Genomic DNA, 15,292 nt, shown 5'->3' with positions numbered 1-15,292 from the left:
AATACCCACCCCAACGCCAAACAAGCCACAACCACCCCAATCATTGTCTCTGGTAAGTAACGCGAATGGGCTTTCCAGCCTCTCCCATAGGCATCCCCGACGTCGCCTCCTTGGCACTGATAGCCCCAGACTCGTTCTCGTACTCGACGAACGCAATACCCTTGCGTCCGGGGACCAACCGAACCTCCTGGAATCCCTCGAACCGACCAAACACAGCCGTCAGACTGTCCTGATCCGCAGTATCGGGCAAATCGCGCAAGAAGAGAATCTTGTTCGGAGGCAAATACTCGTCCGGAATAACCGCCGCCGCAGCCCCACTGGTAGGCTTGAGACCAGCGCCCTTGGCAGTCTTCGCAGGACGGCCAGGTTCCGTAGGTGCGCCGGGGGGTCGCTTGAGCTTTTTCTGAGCTTCGAGGGCTTCGTGCGCTTGTTTGCGTTCTACACCAGACACCACCATCATTAGCCATTTCCAACAGAACGAGACAATAAGAAAAGCGAGGAGAAGGGGGAAACCTAGCATACCCTTCTCAGCCAACCTCCGTCTCTTATGCGCCTCCAACTCATCCTCCCCGCCCTCACGCAACACCGTCATATCACTTCTCGTCTTCGCGTAATCCAACACCATGGGTTTATCGAAGAGTTCGAAGCCATTGATTTCGTCGATGGCGCGGGTCGCCGCCTCCACGGTGTCGAAGACAACAAACGCCTGTCCTTTCGCCTTCAGGTTCGTTTTCGCGACGATTTCAAGTACCGTGCCGTATTCGGAGAAGATCTCTTCCAGCGCTTCTTTTAGCTGGTCGACTTTGATGCGCTCTTCCAGGTTGCGGACCTATTTTGTTTCGTTGGAATGTTAGAGATGTGGTGTAGTTGTGGAGAGGGGAATGGTGGAGGAGGTAACTGTACGTAGACTCTGTGGGCTGGCGGTTAGTTTTATGTTATTGCTATATGGGTTTGTTGCGATGCGGGTTCGGAGGATGGAGAAGAGATGGGGGGGAATGGCTTGGACTTACGTGCAGTTGGGGGGTATCGGGGTGGGCGCTGTTATGGACGCCATTGTTGCTGTGTTTTTTTGTGGGATGTACCCTTGTTGGTGGAGGAGTTGGAGGATTGGTGGTGAGAGCTCTCGGAATTACCTACCTGGAGTAGGTCTCGAACTGTAGATATGTCGGCGACGGGGCCGGTGGATGGGTGCCGCTTTAGCGGGTGAGCTTCGGGTCAGGTGATTGCTGCTGTGTGGAGCGAGCTATTCCTGAATAAGACAGAATTAGGACTCTTCTTCCATCACACCAGCATCATTGGTCTAGTGGTAGAATTCATCGTTGCCATCGATGAGGCCCGTGTTCGATTCACGGATGATGCACAGCAATTTCCTTTTTGCCTTTTGCATTACTATTAAGCCGCTACTTTTTCGTACACTTTGGGCCTGTCTCTTTTATGTTTCTAGATATTTTCTGTAAAATTGAAAAGGTCGCCAAATCATGGGATATCTAACACTGCGAAATGCGCTAATTACAACCCAATGTCTTCCTCAACTTCTCAACCTGCTCTTTCAACTGCTTGGTCGGTTTGGACCAATCTTCCGTCTTGACTACTTCAACCTCCGTCTCTATGTATATATACTCGGCCACAGTGTTACGTACCTACTCTTATTAGCTGTAAACACCGCAGAAAGATCGCAAGACTCACCCTAGGGAACGGATGCAGTAGCAGCGCCGTCATTTTCTTGATCACTTCCGTCTGTAGTTGCTCTATCCTCGACAGGGGTGCATAAGCCCGGACTGCCGCTTCTAGTCGGACGATGTTTGACGATTTGAAGTGCGCTCTTTGGACGAGAACAAATAGCTTTCGCAGACTGTTACTTGCTGTTAGTAAACATTGCAGCTGCAAATGGGAGAAAAGTACCTTGGGATCGAGTCATCGGACACAGAAGAGACAAAGCTGTCCAATAGGAAAGCCAAGACCTCAAGCACAGGAATCGCGAACCGATCGTCTTGCAGGTTCTCGCCCAATTTAGCAGCCAGGTCCTTGATTATGGCCAATACTGCAGCCTGCGGATCTTCTGCTTCTTGAATGCTCTGTACCAAAGCTGAGCGAGACGACCGAATCAGTCCTTCGCTACCAGCAACGGCCGAAGTTGCAAGGCCTTGGAACAGAGGCTGGCGCAGGCAATCAATACTCTGCAACTGGAGCAGCTGCAGCAGATACTCCGTCGAGGATACATGACTGAAGTGTTCGTATTTCCTGATGTAATCAGTATCCTTATCTTGAAAACACATGGTAGACGCACCTTGTCAACGGCGGAAAGCCATTGGCTGTTTCCCAGTAGCCCTGAAGACAAATCCAAGCTTGCACACGCACTTTGTCAAGCTTTTCCGCTGCAAGTCGGCAAAGGCACCCAACAATATCTTGCACCCCAGGCAATTGATTGGGAAGACTTGGTCCTGCTTCTAGGACCGTCTTTGCGGCCTGAATCGCCTCAAGCCGAATCAAAGAACCGATGTCTCCTCGCCTATCGGTTGTATAATCATTCAGGAAACGGACGAGGTGATTGAGGATATCTTCGGTCACGTCTTCGAAGCATCAGCAACTGCTCTACTTTTTGGCAATCAGACATACCTATATGCGGCAGAATACCGGTAGCCAAGCTCTTGACAGCGGCCACTCTCTTCTCGATCAGTTCTTCTTTCTCTGCACATTCTATTATGCTGTCTATGATAGATTTTCTGAGAGGACTGTTCTTGTCAATTCGTTTGAATACTGTGCCCAGGGCCGTGATCTGGCCGCGGCCTGTTGGCAGGTTCCAAGTAGTCTGGATGTGGGAAAACCACCCCTGAATCATCTTCTCTTGTTCGTCAGGTGGTAAAAGAGGTAGAAGTTCGGATACTGCATTGGATGAGCTCTCGATAGAAGTGTCCTCGCTCCGTGATATGCATAGCAAAAGCGTGTCTTGGGCCTTGGTTAGTAAATCCACTGAGGGTTGAGAGATTCGTGGTTCACGGGCCAGGGTAACTGATTGAGCAAGAGAACAGATCAACTGAGAAGAGGCCTCCGCTGTCAGCTCAGGCCGGAAAGTCTGAAGGGTGAGGTCATCTTTGGTTGGTCCGAGCGGAGAGCCAAATATCTCCCAGGCTTTGGCCACATAATGCGAGACACTCGTTGCGTCCAATGCATCTATGGGATCCCCCTCACGGTGGGCGTTGAATGCGTCAACCGTAGCCGCGATGGCCAAAAGACAGCCATGTCTAGTCTCCACGTCACTGTGTGGAATACTAGATAGCCTATTCAGCAGCCGCTGGAACACTTGTTGCATTGTTTTGTATGACTGCTGCGTACTCAAAACTCCAATTGCTTTGGCCGCATGCCTGCGAGACTCTACATCAGGCGATCCAATACCTCGCCAGTGCATCAATGATTCGACAAGTGGGCTCCAGTAATGGAGGCTGAGAGCAGCGGTTGCGTTGGCAACATCGATCATTGCCCGCGAGCGCCGAGCCACCGCATGGTAGTCCACAACTTGCACAAGCGGTATACCTTCGGCAATTGTGTTGGGGTGTCGCCCGATGAGCTCTTGCAGTGCTGCAGAAGCACCCCTCCGAATATTTCCAGACGGGTCAACGCACGCGGCACACACCAGTTCGATCGCTAGCATCTGCAATGTGCTTTCTTCTTCACCTTGAGCTGTGGCTGTGCTGATTGTCTGCGGTTTCAAGGCAAGCAGTTCCTGGGTGGTATACTTGCGAGACAGCGCCCAAATTCCGAAACACGAGGCGTCGCGTACACCTGTTCCGACAGAACTTCCAGTTGATGACCGTTGTTCGAAGTCAAGGCCCGAAATAAGTGGTTGAAGCACATCGCTGAGTTGATGGGTAGGAGGCGCACGGCGAAACAAGAGATGGCCGAGCGTCAAGATCAGCCCCTGCCACCTCTGAGCGTCCACTGCGCTCAAATTCCGTTTCAACGTGTTGATGCCTATCCTCCGAGCCTCCAGCGGTGTCACGATGGTGCCGTCCCGCTTCTCATACAGAATGTTCTCCTCCAGAGAGCCAGTAACAGCCTCGATGACCTCCGCGGCCATATCGGGATCCAGCTTCAATGTAATAATACTTAGGGCCTTACTCGCTGCGAAGCGCACAGGGGTATCCTTATCAGCAAGAGCGACGAGGAAGTGATCAATTGCATCCTCTAGAATTGTAGAAACCTGGTCGTCCGAGATTGTACTGTCGCCCCTCTCACTGAGTGACAAGGCCATAACTGTTACCGTACGCAAGATTTTGATGATAGTCTTCCGTGCCAGCGCAGAAGACTTGATAACGTCTGAGACAGCTGAGTTGCCCTGCAGAATCTGCAGCGTCTGTCCAAAGACGGGTGACACCAGGGGAGCAAAGTCCTCCACCTGGCCCGACGCACCCAGGCGAGCGATGAAAGACAACACCCCAATACACGTGTAGACTGAAGGGGGTTCAAGATTACCTGCAGGCTGAACAACCGAAAACGCCCAGTCCGTCAGATTAGTCAAAAGCCCAAGCGCCTGCATATCACGCCGAAGCACCAGTCGTGCCAAAACAATTGTAGCGGCTTCCCGCTCTTTACCTGAGACGTTAATATAATTCAAGGCCACGGAAAGTAGAGACTTTGTAACCACTGGTGTGCGGTTTGGCATCTGTTTCAGAGTCCCGAGGTTGTCATACGGAACCGGGATATCATCCGACGACATCGAAGCCAGGTCGAAGGGAGCAAGTAACAAATGCGATAGCCAAATCAGCATCACATATCGTTCTTCCCAGACCAGTCGCAGGGGAATGTCTCCAAGGCCTAGCTCAGGTTCATCTTTGACGGCATCCCATTCAACGAAAGCGCGGAGCAGCGGATCAAGATACTTGGGTTCATTGTTCAAAAACCTGCTGATGACTTTGACCCCACGGACTTTGCAAAAGGTATAAAGCAGTCTGCAGATCGCTCTTGGAAGAGGATACGCTGTTTTCTGGCCTTGCAATCCTGCAGGTTTGGACGCGTATTGGTCGCGATGCTTCAGCAAATATGCCAGAAAGGCATCAACTAAAGGGGGTAGAAGGGCCTGCAGGTGGGGGTCCAACAGCTGCGGCCACTCCTGAAACGGCTCCAACTACAAAGTGGTCAGCTGTCACTACAAGAAAAATTCGTAGACTAGACATTGAGATTAGGCAGGGCGTGGGCAGCTTGCTTACCAGGCCGACGAGTCTTTCTGTTTTTGCGGCGGGGGTCCATCTCCGTGGAATGCGGGTGTTTGGCTGGTCGGGTCGAGTCTTCCAAAGGAGAGATGGCAGCTTCTCGGAAAACTCTTGGACGAGGTCTCCAGAGGCACGCTGGAGCTTAACCTCCCTATCCTCGGCCGCATCCATGATGAAGTGCCACTAAGTATACTGAAGCGTTGAGAGCATCGAATCAGGAAGATTGAAGTCGCCGCGGGGATTCCATCTGCTGGTCGAGTGCTTAGTCATCATTATACAGATCGATTCCAACTGCATAATCATCCTTCTTAAACCAGTCCAACATGATTCTAAGTACCTATTCATACCAAATAACTATTCTAATAGGTATCCTTGAGTCTAATCTAACATATCTGGTTGTTGAGATTATCGATCCCGGCAATCATGTCGCCTGCTAGGATTAGTACTAGTAGTAGTATTATATATTTCTCTCCGTCGGCCTTGCCGTTTGGCTACTAGTATAAGGGTTTAAACTGGTAGTACTAGCTCAAGCCCCGATATTGATCAAGGTCCAGCGCTTATATACTTACTAGATAAATTATAGATAAATAGCGAATTACACAGAGTCTACATATAGTATAAAGTCTTCAGATCTACGTATGTAGAGGAAACCCCGGTTGATGATATTCACGATTCCTCACAAGACAGCATGGAATTGCATGAATCATATTTTGGAGCACTATCACCAGCTGTATAGATTCACAATATTGTGAATAATGCCTCGTCATGGGATGTAGCAACTCAGAGTTACGATAATAAGTAAATTAGACTCAGTGACAATGCAATTGCAGTGAAGTCCCCAAGAGACCCGGTCTATATAAAGGCCTCAACCACCCTGACTCTCCAACTTCCCAAAATAATCTGACAGGATCTCTACTACATTATCTACAAAGCTTTAAGACACTCTGCTTATATAAATGCCCACTGTTACTAGATGAGATATAAAGACTCTCCAGTGATGAACCCTTTATCGAAAGAACGTGATAGCATCTTAATGGAGTCGAAGATACAACGATATCCATACCCGATGACAAGGATATTGATCTGCAAAGTATCATTAGGGTAGATGGGCTCATGGGCTGAGTACATTTTGATTATGGTATGTCAGTTATTTGACCGAACCAGAGAACCTTCCTGACCTTACCTTACAAAAGGCCGACATCAAATGCTCTAGAATTGGTTCTCTGGACCATTCCGTACCGCGTGTGGGATCCTCGCTCTGCATAGTGAGAGCTTGAGACATGACATCCTTCTTTTGTTCTTCTTTTCAGTTAATATTCTCTAAATGTCGTGCTTGGCCCTTCTTGCTTCGCTTGATTGAAGAGCCACCACGCGACTGCGGCTCGTTGGAACAGCGCTCATAGCATGGTTCGCTAAATGGACCAACAATCAGGTAGATTGAATAACTAGCGAGGCATGAGACTTGATAGATCATTGGCGCAGTGTCCATTGGAAAGAGTTTCTCTATTGAACAGAACTCGAAGCCTTTTTCCCCAGCTCAGGGCTTTCTAAGCGAGGAAACTATAGTTTAAGTGGCTGTTCATTGGTTATGAACCCCTGTGAGCCACATCAACAGACAGTACAATGAGAGTACCAGCCAGGAGCCGGGTTATGGGGAGTATAGGCGTGCTCGGTCTACCATTCCAACTTTACGTGGGTTTGGAACCTGAGCCCGGACTGCACCGTGTGAATGAGCCAGAAGAAGACGTGTTACCGAGTGAACACGTCCACGAACTTGATTACACTAGGCACACAACAATTGATAAAACAAAACACCAACAACAAAAGCAGATGGCATTTTGGGTAGCATCCTGAAGTGATCCCAGGTAGACTGGGCCAGGGCTACCCGGCGCCACAGAAGTGTGGCTTTCTTCATACGACGGAGAACCTTTTTCCCAAGACCACGCATTTGTTGTTTGCGTCGAAAACACCAAACTCCAAGTCTCTGCTCCGCAGGTCGGGGTTGAGAGAGATAACCACGAGACTACTGGGGCTGGGTTCTCTGTGACTCGGAGGAAAGCTACAAGTTACTGGGATCCCCGGCTCAGCCAACAGCTAATCTGCTAGATATCCCCAAGCCGTGGCACATTGGTCACCTGGTGCTTAACAACATCAAAATCAATTAAGGCCTGGGATATCGCAAAGAAACACCACAGGCAGCGACTTGTAGTCGCCACAAGTACTCCAACGCCATGTATTGGGCGGGAATAACATCGACTGTCCTTGTGAGTGAGATGCGATGTTGGGAAGACATGAGCGATGCAAGACAACTGATGTTACTTGACACTGCTATATAGGGTTATAGAGTCTTCCTCTTTTTTGACCGCAATATCGAGCAAAACGTGCAAAGCACAACATTAAATGCTGGTCACCTCTTTTATCATCCGACCTTGGGTGAAACAAACATTTTGACAGTGCCAAATCCGCTCACGCTCGAGAGCACCGATGGATAGAATCAAGAAGGTTGTTAATGTAAGCATACGATGGATTGTTACGATGGACAAGGGGACTAGCCGCCCAAAGCGATACATGCCCGTGAGCATGAAGTTCAACTTCGGTATGCATTGTCTTCGCCACGCGATCAATAACTACAGACCTGCCCGAAGAGTTCCTAACCCACTATGATCTAGCCGCCTCGCTACGTGGCTGCGTGGCTGATGATTCCCACGCCAGGATATGATTATTTCCATGAAAAAGCACCAAGCACAACAATGGAAGATGTGCCTCTACTCATGCAGAGTGTTACTGGCGCCTTGATCAGGAACTGGCGGATTTCACCGAGACCATATCAATCCTTGCCTGATCTCGATATCGAAGAAATAATGTGTTCAGCCTGACACATACTTCATGTCTCAGGTCCTTTGATACCACACCTAATATCAATTCAAAAGTGTCATCAGCGGGGAAGTGACACTACGCTAAATGACAACATAACTACGGCCTTGTCGAATGGCCGTCTGCTGCAACTAATAGAGGACGCCTTATTCCAGCTTTCCTGGAGAAAATTCGAGACAAAGAAGTTGCTCCGTGCTGGAGTAACTGATCTAGATCTAAACAACGAACACAGAAGAAGAGGATTCATTCAAAGCAGATAGTTGTTCATTCTCTTTTACTAAGGCTAACTAAAGGAAGAAAGGAGAGGACTCTACCCAATCGGGTAGGTACGTTGATGACCTCTCACTCGCTGATTACGTCCAGAAGACGTCTCTCTTGCGAGCTGCCGGCACGGCGGACGAAGAGACCCTGAAAAGTGAACTATGGGAAGGCCTTGATAACAACCTTGCCTACCTCGTTCAACCAATGGAGAACAAGACGCTCGAAGCCTTCAAACGCCGCCTGCGTGCAGGTAAAGCAGGTGCGAAACAGCAGTGGCAAATATACAACAAGAAAGAGACTATACAGGGTCTAAGCGATCGGATAATGACAAAGACGGCCGTCAAGTAGTTAGATGGAGGCCACACCGATAAAGCCAACCCGCCTGACGCTGCTAACAAAGCAAAGCCGTCCGGCACCGGCAGTCGCTACCGTAACGGTCCATCACGGCCATCGCGGCCTTGCCGACACTGCGGAGGTGATCACTATGACCGGGAATGTGACAAACGCGACCGCCGTGTACACCTAATGAAAAGGAGAGGACTCTACCCAATCGGGTAGGTACAACGCAGAAGTCGTTATTGGTGAAGACCAGGTTGAATTTTTTTACCGGATGCTGATGAAACCTCCCGAGACCAATCTGGAACAAGCTGCGCATCAACTGGCTGGCATATTAAAAGGCTCGCCCCAGATGAGATTTAAAATTGGGATACTGCGTGATCAAGTCCTTCTCCGAAATAAGAGGCACTCGTGTGGACCTGGTATTCAGGCGAAGAAGTCTACGTGTATGCGACTCTCAAGGCGGCGGGTTTCAATTGCAGGATACTCCACTCCGATATTGATCACAGCGAACGTCATAAGCTCGACAACAACTTTAGTGAGCACCAAATCAAGGACATTATTCTCGTCATCTTCTATATAATATATTCAACAGAGCTGAGTCTGCAGTGACTTTACAGAACTACTCATCTCTTCAGCGTGGCTCTCACCCGAGCTATTATTGAACGAGTAATAAGCAGGGTATGCAGAGTCGGCCAAAATCATATTGCTCAAGTGTTCAAGTATAAAGTCCTCGACTCTTTTCACATTATTCTCACCAAGCGCCCTACCCAAAAGGCGCTGCCTGGCAGAATGACTGATATGTCATCATCGCTGACTTCTTTACTACATCTTGAAGATGAGTTTGTGGTCGCTACTGCATGGGCTATCTGAGATGGGCCGGCTGGTATGGCCATCTGGCAGACTTACTTCTCGATGGTCTCCGAAGCATCACATTGTCATAGATATTATGGATGATGTCGCAGTCCTATACATACTGTGGATATACAGACATTTCCTCGGAGTCCATCCGGAGACAGATGTTATTTGGTGATGATGATAATATCTGGTAAGATAGCCAAGATGACTACAAGATCTGTACAGCTCGTTAGCAATGAGGTTGGACGATAGTCCGATATTGTATTACTGGCTCTGTGTAGTAACTGCCTGGTTGGCAGATACTATGTTCCCACGCCTTCTGGCATCACGGGTGGTAAAGTCGACTTGACTTGCTGTCTGCCTGTGGTTTGCGGCATAGAACTGGGGTGGGATTGGGATGTCCATAACTATGACACCCAACTGAGGAATTGCAGTCGATATCAGATGCCAATGGCTATGGAAGCACACGCACGTCGATCCATTGTTCGCTCATGTTCCCACACCAGTAAGCTTCGTCTTATCGACCAACACCACACCGGTCTAGGCCATGATATTGATTATCGAATGGGGCCGCTGATACTAAGCAAGCGGTTCCTAAGAAGAGATCCTGAGCTTGTCCCAGGCGTTCAACAGTGCCGAGCGATTGGGACTCCCTCCCTCCTCAAGAACGCCCAAGCGAGTGAGTTATACTTGCAGCTTATATAACAGGAATTTGCGAATTACCCTGGCGATTCGTCGGGGAAAAATTATTCCATAGGATTTCGGCATGGAATATACGAGATAGTTTATTGCGGCTGGCTCGTTGGCCCCTTCTTAATTCCCTAGTGTATGGTTTTAGGAGCTTGTGAGAGAGAGAGGTTCAGGGCATGAAGATCATCATCATCATACAATGGTACATATGATATCAAGATATATATATATATATATATATATATGCACGGAATAATATGTGCACCAGCTACTGTATCTCCAAACTTTGATATAAAATGATAGTGATACCAATCAGGCAATAAACTTATGTTAAATCATCCACCCTACATCATCATCGGAACCATCACATCCATTGTAAAACTCCAACTCCTATTAATCAGCCAGGGCTCACAGTGGGTAGAGAAATACTACTTCAGAAGTAGGGTCAACTTCGACCTACGCTTGTAGATACAAACCCAGGGACTTTAGTGATTGTGCATCGAATTATCATTTATTTCATGTGAACATCTCAAGACAACTAAGTATCTGAACCATCTAAATACAAAGCAAATTGAATCACGCTACCTATGCAATCCCAAGCCCATAACAAACAAATTCCTCATAGACCCAAAGATCAACTCAACGATCCACATCAAAAGCCGAAGGACTGCGCTTTCGACCAGGCCGATGACTTCCCCTCCCTTGATGCGCCAACATCAACATAGTCCGGCGAACATGCATCACTGTAATAGCAATAGCCAGGGAATTCCACACGTCCTGGCCGCGTTCCGACAGGTCAAACTGAGAGATGAACCGACCGTCTTCTTGGCCGTTGCCGATCTCCCGAGGATCAGTGCTATGGGTCAAGATGGCGACGATGGGACCGCAGATAATGAACCCGGTGAGAAGGGGGAATTTGGTGTTCTCAAGTATTTCCGCCATCTGTTTTTCTGTATAGGTGTTGTTTGCCACGCCGAGGTCTTCCTGGTGCTGCCGGGTAAGCTTCTGAAGCTTTGTGTTTATCTTCCGGATGGCCGTGATGGTTTTTTCGTGTTTCTTTTGAGCATAGATCACATGGACTGGTAGTGCATCTTTCATGGTGTGTAGGTTGACGTCAAAGAGAGCCCAGGAGACGTATTTCTGGATGGCTTGTTTGATTAAGGGTTCGGGCTGCTGGTGTAGAATGTCGCAGTCGCGGACACGGCCTCCAACGGCAAATAGACTTGTCAAAGCTTTAATAGCTGGATATATATTAGTATCTCTCTTGTAACGCAGTAAGTGAAAACTCACCATAGAGGTTAGAGCTTCGAGTGACGTCGATAATTGGCTTATCAGTCTCCTCGGAGCTCCTAGGATACAAAGATTCAGGCAGTGTCGGAAAGTCATACCGCCAGCTTCTGGGGACAACCGGCTCGAATCCGCGCATGGCAAGGCGAAAGAACAAATCCTTCTCTTCCTCGTTAAAAAGACCCTTTGGTACATTGATCGCGCTGGCCCAGCGCTTGGCTCTTTCCACCGAAAAGTCAAAGACAATACCCGTCTTCTCAGTATGATGAATAGGCCGGTCCTGATATTCTTCGTTATCATCCTCGGTAAAGTCGGCTGGGATTGCATTATCGGTTTCAATGGACTTCGCCGGAGTGTCCTCCGGTTCGGGAGACACAGATTCACCTGGAACGTACTCCTCATGTTCTTTTTTTGGAGCCTTCTTCGGGACAGGGCGAGCACGAGGGAGTGCAGACGAATTGATTGCAGCTTTAGTTATAATTTTCTTTCGAAGAGTATCCGGCGTCGGATATGGGATCGCACCTAGATCCGTCGTTGTATGATCCTTCTGTGAGAACCCAGTCACCCCATCCTGATACACAGGATCGGTTTGAGCAGACGGCGTAACAGGAACCTCTGCCTTCACCGGCTTGTCAGGGGTCAAACGACGAGCATCAACAGATGATGCTAATGCAGGATGTGGCATCACCCTCCTCTTCGAAGCCCTGACCGTCGCTTCTTCGCCCTGGCTGCTATCCCCATCATCATCTTTCCCAGGCAAGTATGTAGCATCCACATCCGGTCTCCTCTTCCTATTCCTCTGAGCAACCCTGTCGATGAGCTCACTAGGATCAATCTCTTTCGTATCTGCGTTGAAGACATCATCTTCCTCCTCCTCTTCCTTGGGAATGTATTTAGCATCTACCTCCCTCTTCTTCTTCCTAGCTCTTCTAGCTTCTTCGATCTTCAGTTCACTCGGATCAACCTCATCCGCATCCGAAACAAACTCCTCATCATCCTCTTCGACCTTGATATTCTCTTGAATGTACTCCGGATCCTGCTCCGCCGGGACCGGTGCGCTTCTCCTCGTAGAGCCCCCTGAAGATACAGATCGCGCACGAATAGTCATCAGTGTGTTATTTACCGGAGAATGAAACAAGGAGGGGAAACTGTCGCTGATGCTATTGCGTCGTTTCGTCGCTCCTTGTACGACGGTGGACACACTTGAGACAAAGCGATCACGATGCAAAGGCGGAGTTGGTAAGAGCGGCGATATATATGGCGAATAGAATGAGAAGCCTGAATCAGTGGATAAGAGACTATTGAAATCGGACGAATCAAGCTCTGTAAGGTTCGGGTTGGTGTCGGTGTCGGGGGTTAATGGTGTTGGTTCGGAGGCATTTTGAGGCGGAAGTGAGGAGAGTAGTTCGAAGAGAAGTTGAGAAGAAGACATGATGTCTTTGTCTTGTAGCATCAATGATTCTGTAAGTAGGGGCTCCTTGGATCATGCTTTGTTGAGCTGTGGATAAAGTGTTGGACGTTGGACAAAGAGGGACAGAACAAACAGAGGAGGGGATCTGTTTGGGAGGCCGAGACAACATGCTGGTTGGGGGCAACAATGGAGTAAGCTCCAAACCTTGGAGAAGTAACACTGCAGTCACTGGGTGAAACAAAGAATCAATCTAGTGCCTTCCCTCCGCATCTTGATTGTGGTGATTAAGAGGACAAAGAAATCTGAAGAATCGGCTCTAGAGAGCATCTACATTATATGTTATTCCAGATGCATTCTTTCGCTCGTCAGTTCCGCGTCTTCCATTCAGTCATACAGCATTAAACAGTGAGTCGAGAGAAACGCTGAAGCAGAATTACATTCCAGGAACGGGGACTCGCCCGCAAAAGAACAGGAATTAAAAACAGCCTAAGATGCTGAAGACATATAAAGAAAAAATACTCCCCAATCAACCCCTCATTCCACATTCACAAATGCCATCATAGCGCTTACACCAGCTCTCAAAACTCTTATGGGTATGTGGGAATCCTTTCAGCGCAAATATGCCGAGCAGCCGGCATCAAGAATTCCGAGAATCAGATCGTGCCAATGTTGACATGAGGTAACGAGCAAACAACAGAAGTCCGGACAACATTGAAGACGGCGCAATTACGCAAAGTCCGCGGTGTACGAGAAGCCACGGAACTCTTCCTGCATTGCCTGGGAAAGGACTGGATACGATGTTAGCGGGGAGACTAGCAGACACAAAACCTATTAGAGTCTTACCGGATTGTACGGGTGTCAGGACAGGAGTGACGCTGGTGAACTCCTGGTCGAAGTTGCTAGTATCCGTAGGGCTGCTGATTTGAGGCAAGAAAGGCGGGGGCACCCGCTTGTGGTAGATGTCATCCCAGTTAATGTTCCTAAAGAAGGCATGGGACATGACTTCTTGGGCGTCGGTAGGTCCGGAGCCAAGACGTAGTTCGGGCTCACGGGTGAGGAGCTTCTGGAGAATCGAGACCGAATCGCGAGGCATGTGGATGGGGTATAGCGGCTCGTCGGCAAGAATAGCATCGTAGATTTCGTCCTCATCTTCACCACGGAATGGAGACTGCTGAAGAAGCATCTGGTAGATAAGGACACCGAATGCCCACCAATCAACAGCACGGCCATATCTCTTATCCAGGAGAATCTTTTGCAAGCATTAGTACCGACTAGACACGGATCACAAGCATTGCACTCACCTCGGGCGCCATGAATTCCGGAGTACCACAGAACGTGCTTGTGGTTGCACCATACCACATGTTCTCCTTGCAAAGACCGTAATCAGCAACCTTGATGTGACCGTCCAGGGTCAACATGATATTATCGAGCTTCAAATCGCGGTAAATGACACCGTTCTCGTGGAAATACTTCAGTGCCAGCAGGACCTCCGCAGCGTAGAACCTAGAACAATCAGCAACTTTCACTTCCGGCCACCGTGCCCGTGTATAACTTACTGTGCTCGCTTGAGACCAAACTGGCCGCGCTGAATGTGCAACATCAGATCACCACCGCTAATGTATTCCATGACGAAGTAAACACGAGTCTCCGTCTGGAAACAGGCGTGCAGGTTCAGCAAGAAGGGGTGACGCTCCTTGTTCGCGATCATGAAGACTCGCTTCTCGGACTTCGTGCTTTCCACTTCGTCATTCTCGATGATGAACTCCTTCTTCAACACCTTGATGGCGTACAGCCTTTTGGTGCTCTTCGTCTCTGCCAGCATGACCTTTCCGAAGTTACCCTTACCCAGGACCGCCAGGAAATTGAAGTGGTCCAATCCAATCCGGACCTTGGGCTGCTGAGGAGCCTCAGGAGGCTGCTGTGGAACCATCTGCATAGCCGGCTGCTGTGCAGGCATGCCATACGCGGCAGGAGCTGCATGCTGCATCGCTTGAGGCGGCATGCCTTGTGGGGCATTGGCGTACGGCTCGTACGCCTTGGGGTCATATGTAGGCAGCTGCGGCTGCATCGGGCGACTCTGCTCCACTGTACATTTCGAGTCAGTATCTAAGCCATGTTCGAGAACTGAAGACGTAAACGAACCTGGCATTTGCTGGGGAGAGGGCATTCCCGTCGCGACAGTAGCAGCAGCCACAGCCGCACTCGACGACGTTCTCGGGGGCATCTGCTGCCTTGCAGCGGCTGTCGGGGACTGAGGAGGCATGTACGAGTTGGTCGCTGCGCTCACAGCCTCAGCGGAAGGCTGCCGCTGAGGTGCTCCGTATGGGCTCTCGACAGGCTTCTGCGGGTAGGCCATAGCCGCGCTGTC

At 49.3% G+C, this 15,292-nt stretch overlaps 4 protein-coding genes and 1 non-coding gene across 5 annotated transcripts; 2 read left to right on the top strand and 3 right to left on the bottom strand.

The window, feature by feature from the left end:
- Positions 1 to 40: 40 nt before the first annotated feature.
- Positions 41 to 5,398, bottom strand: BO85DRAFT_482350 (uncharacterized protein; the record flags this gene model as incomplete). The annotated part of the gene is made up of 9 exons (XM_025663095.1): positions 5,205 to 5,398; positions 2,617 to 5,122; positions 2,288 to 2,570; positions 1,903 to 2,241; positions 1,687 to 1,852; positions 1,645 to 1,653; positions 1,011 to 1,133; positions 523 to 829; positions 41 to 438 (listed from the first exon to the last, which is right to left on the bottom strand). The coding sequence occupies exons 1-9, from the start codon at positions 5,376 to 5,378 to the stop codon at positions 41 to 43; spliced, it is 4,305 nt and encodes a 1,434-aa protein (XP_025509658.1). The 5' UTR covers positions 5,379 to 5,398.
- BO85DRAFT_t286 lies at positions 1,290 to 1,360 on the top strand. The gene has a single exon. It is a non-coding gene; the product is annotated as a tRNA-Gly (tRNA).
- A 3,016-nt stretch (positions 5,399 to 8,414) lies between the features above and the next one.
- On the top strand, positions 8,415 to 8,588 carry BO85DRAFT_348365 (uncharacterized protein; the record flags this gene model as incomplete). Its single annotated transcript, XM_025655479.1, has 1 exon — positions 8,415 to 8,588. A coding segment is annotated over one exon (174 nt), but the record flags the coding sequence as incomplete, so codon positions are not given.
- Positions 8,589 to 10,734: 2,146 nt separating this feature from the next.
- BO85DRAFT_524897 (uncharacterized protein) lies at positions 10,735 to 13,023 on the bottom strand. The gene is made up of 2 exons (XM_025665443.1): positions 11,517 to 13,023; positions 10,735 to 11,467 (listed from the first exon to the last, which is right to left on the bottom strand). Exons 1-2 carry the CDS (start codon positions 12,964 to 12,966, stop codon positions 10,866 to 10,868), a joined length of 2,052 nt encoding a protein of 683 aa, XP_025509656.1. The 5' UTR covers positions 12,967 to 13,023; the 3' UTR covers positions 10,735 to 10,865.
- Positions 13,024 to 13,240: 217 nt separating this feature from the next.
- On the bottom strand, positions 13,241 to 14,860 carry pkcA (protein kinase c; the record flags this gene model as incomplete). The annotated part of the gene is made up of 4 exons (XM_025661986.1): positions 13,241 to 13,301; positions 13,809 to 14,173; positions 14,226 to 14,427; positions 14,481 to 14,860. 4 exons carry the CDS (start codon positions 14,858 to 14,860, stop codon positions 13,241 to 13,243), a joined length of 1,008 nt encoding a protein of 335 aa, XP_025509655.1.
- Positions 14,861 to 15,292: the final 432 nt, after the last annotated feature.

Source organism: Aspergillus piperis (genome assembly GCF_003184755.1).
Source record: "Aspergillus piperis CBS 112811 unplaced genomic scaffold BO85scaffold_41, whole genome shotgun sequence".
Lineage (NCBI taxonomy): Eukaryota > Fungi > Ascomycota > Eurotiomycetes > Eurotiales > Aspergillaceae > Aspergillus > Aspergillus piperis.
Note: the sequence above shows the minus strand (reverse complement) of the source record. Positions and strands in the feature narration are given on the sequence as shown.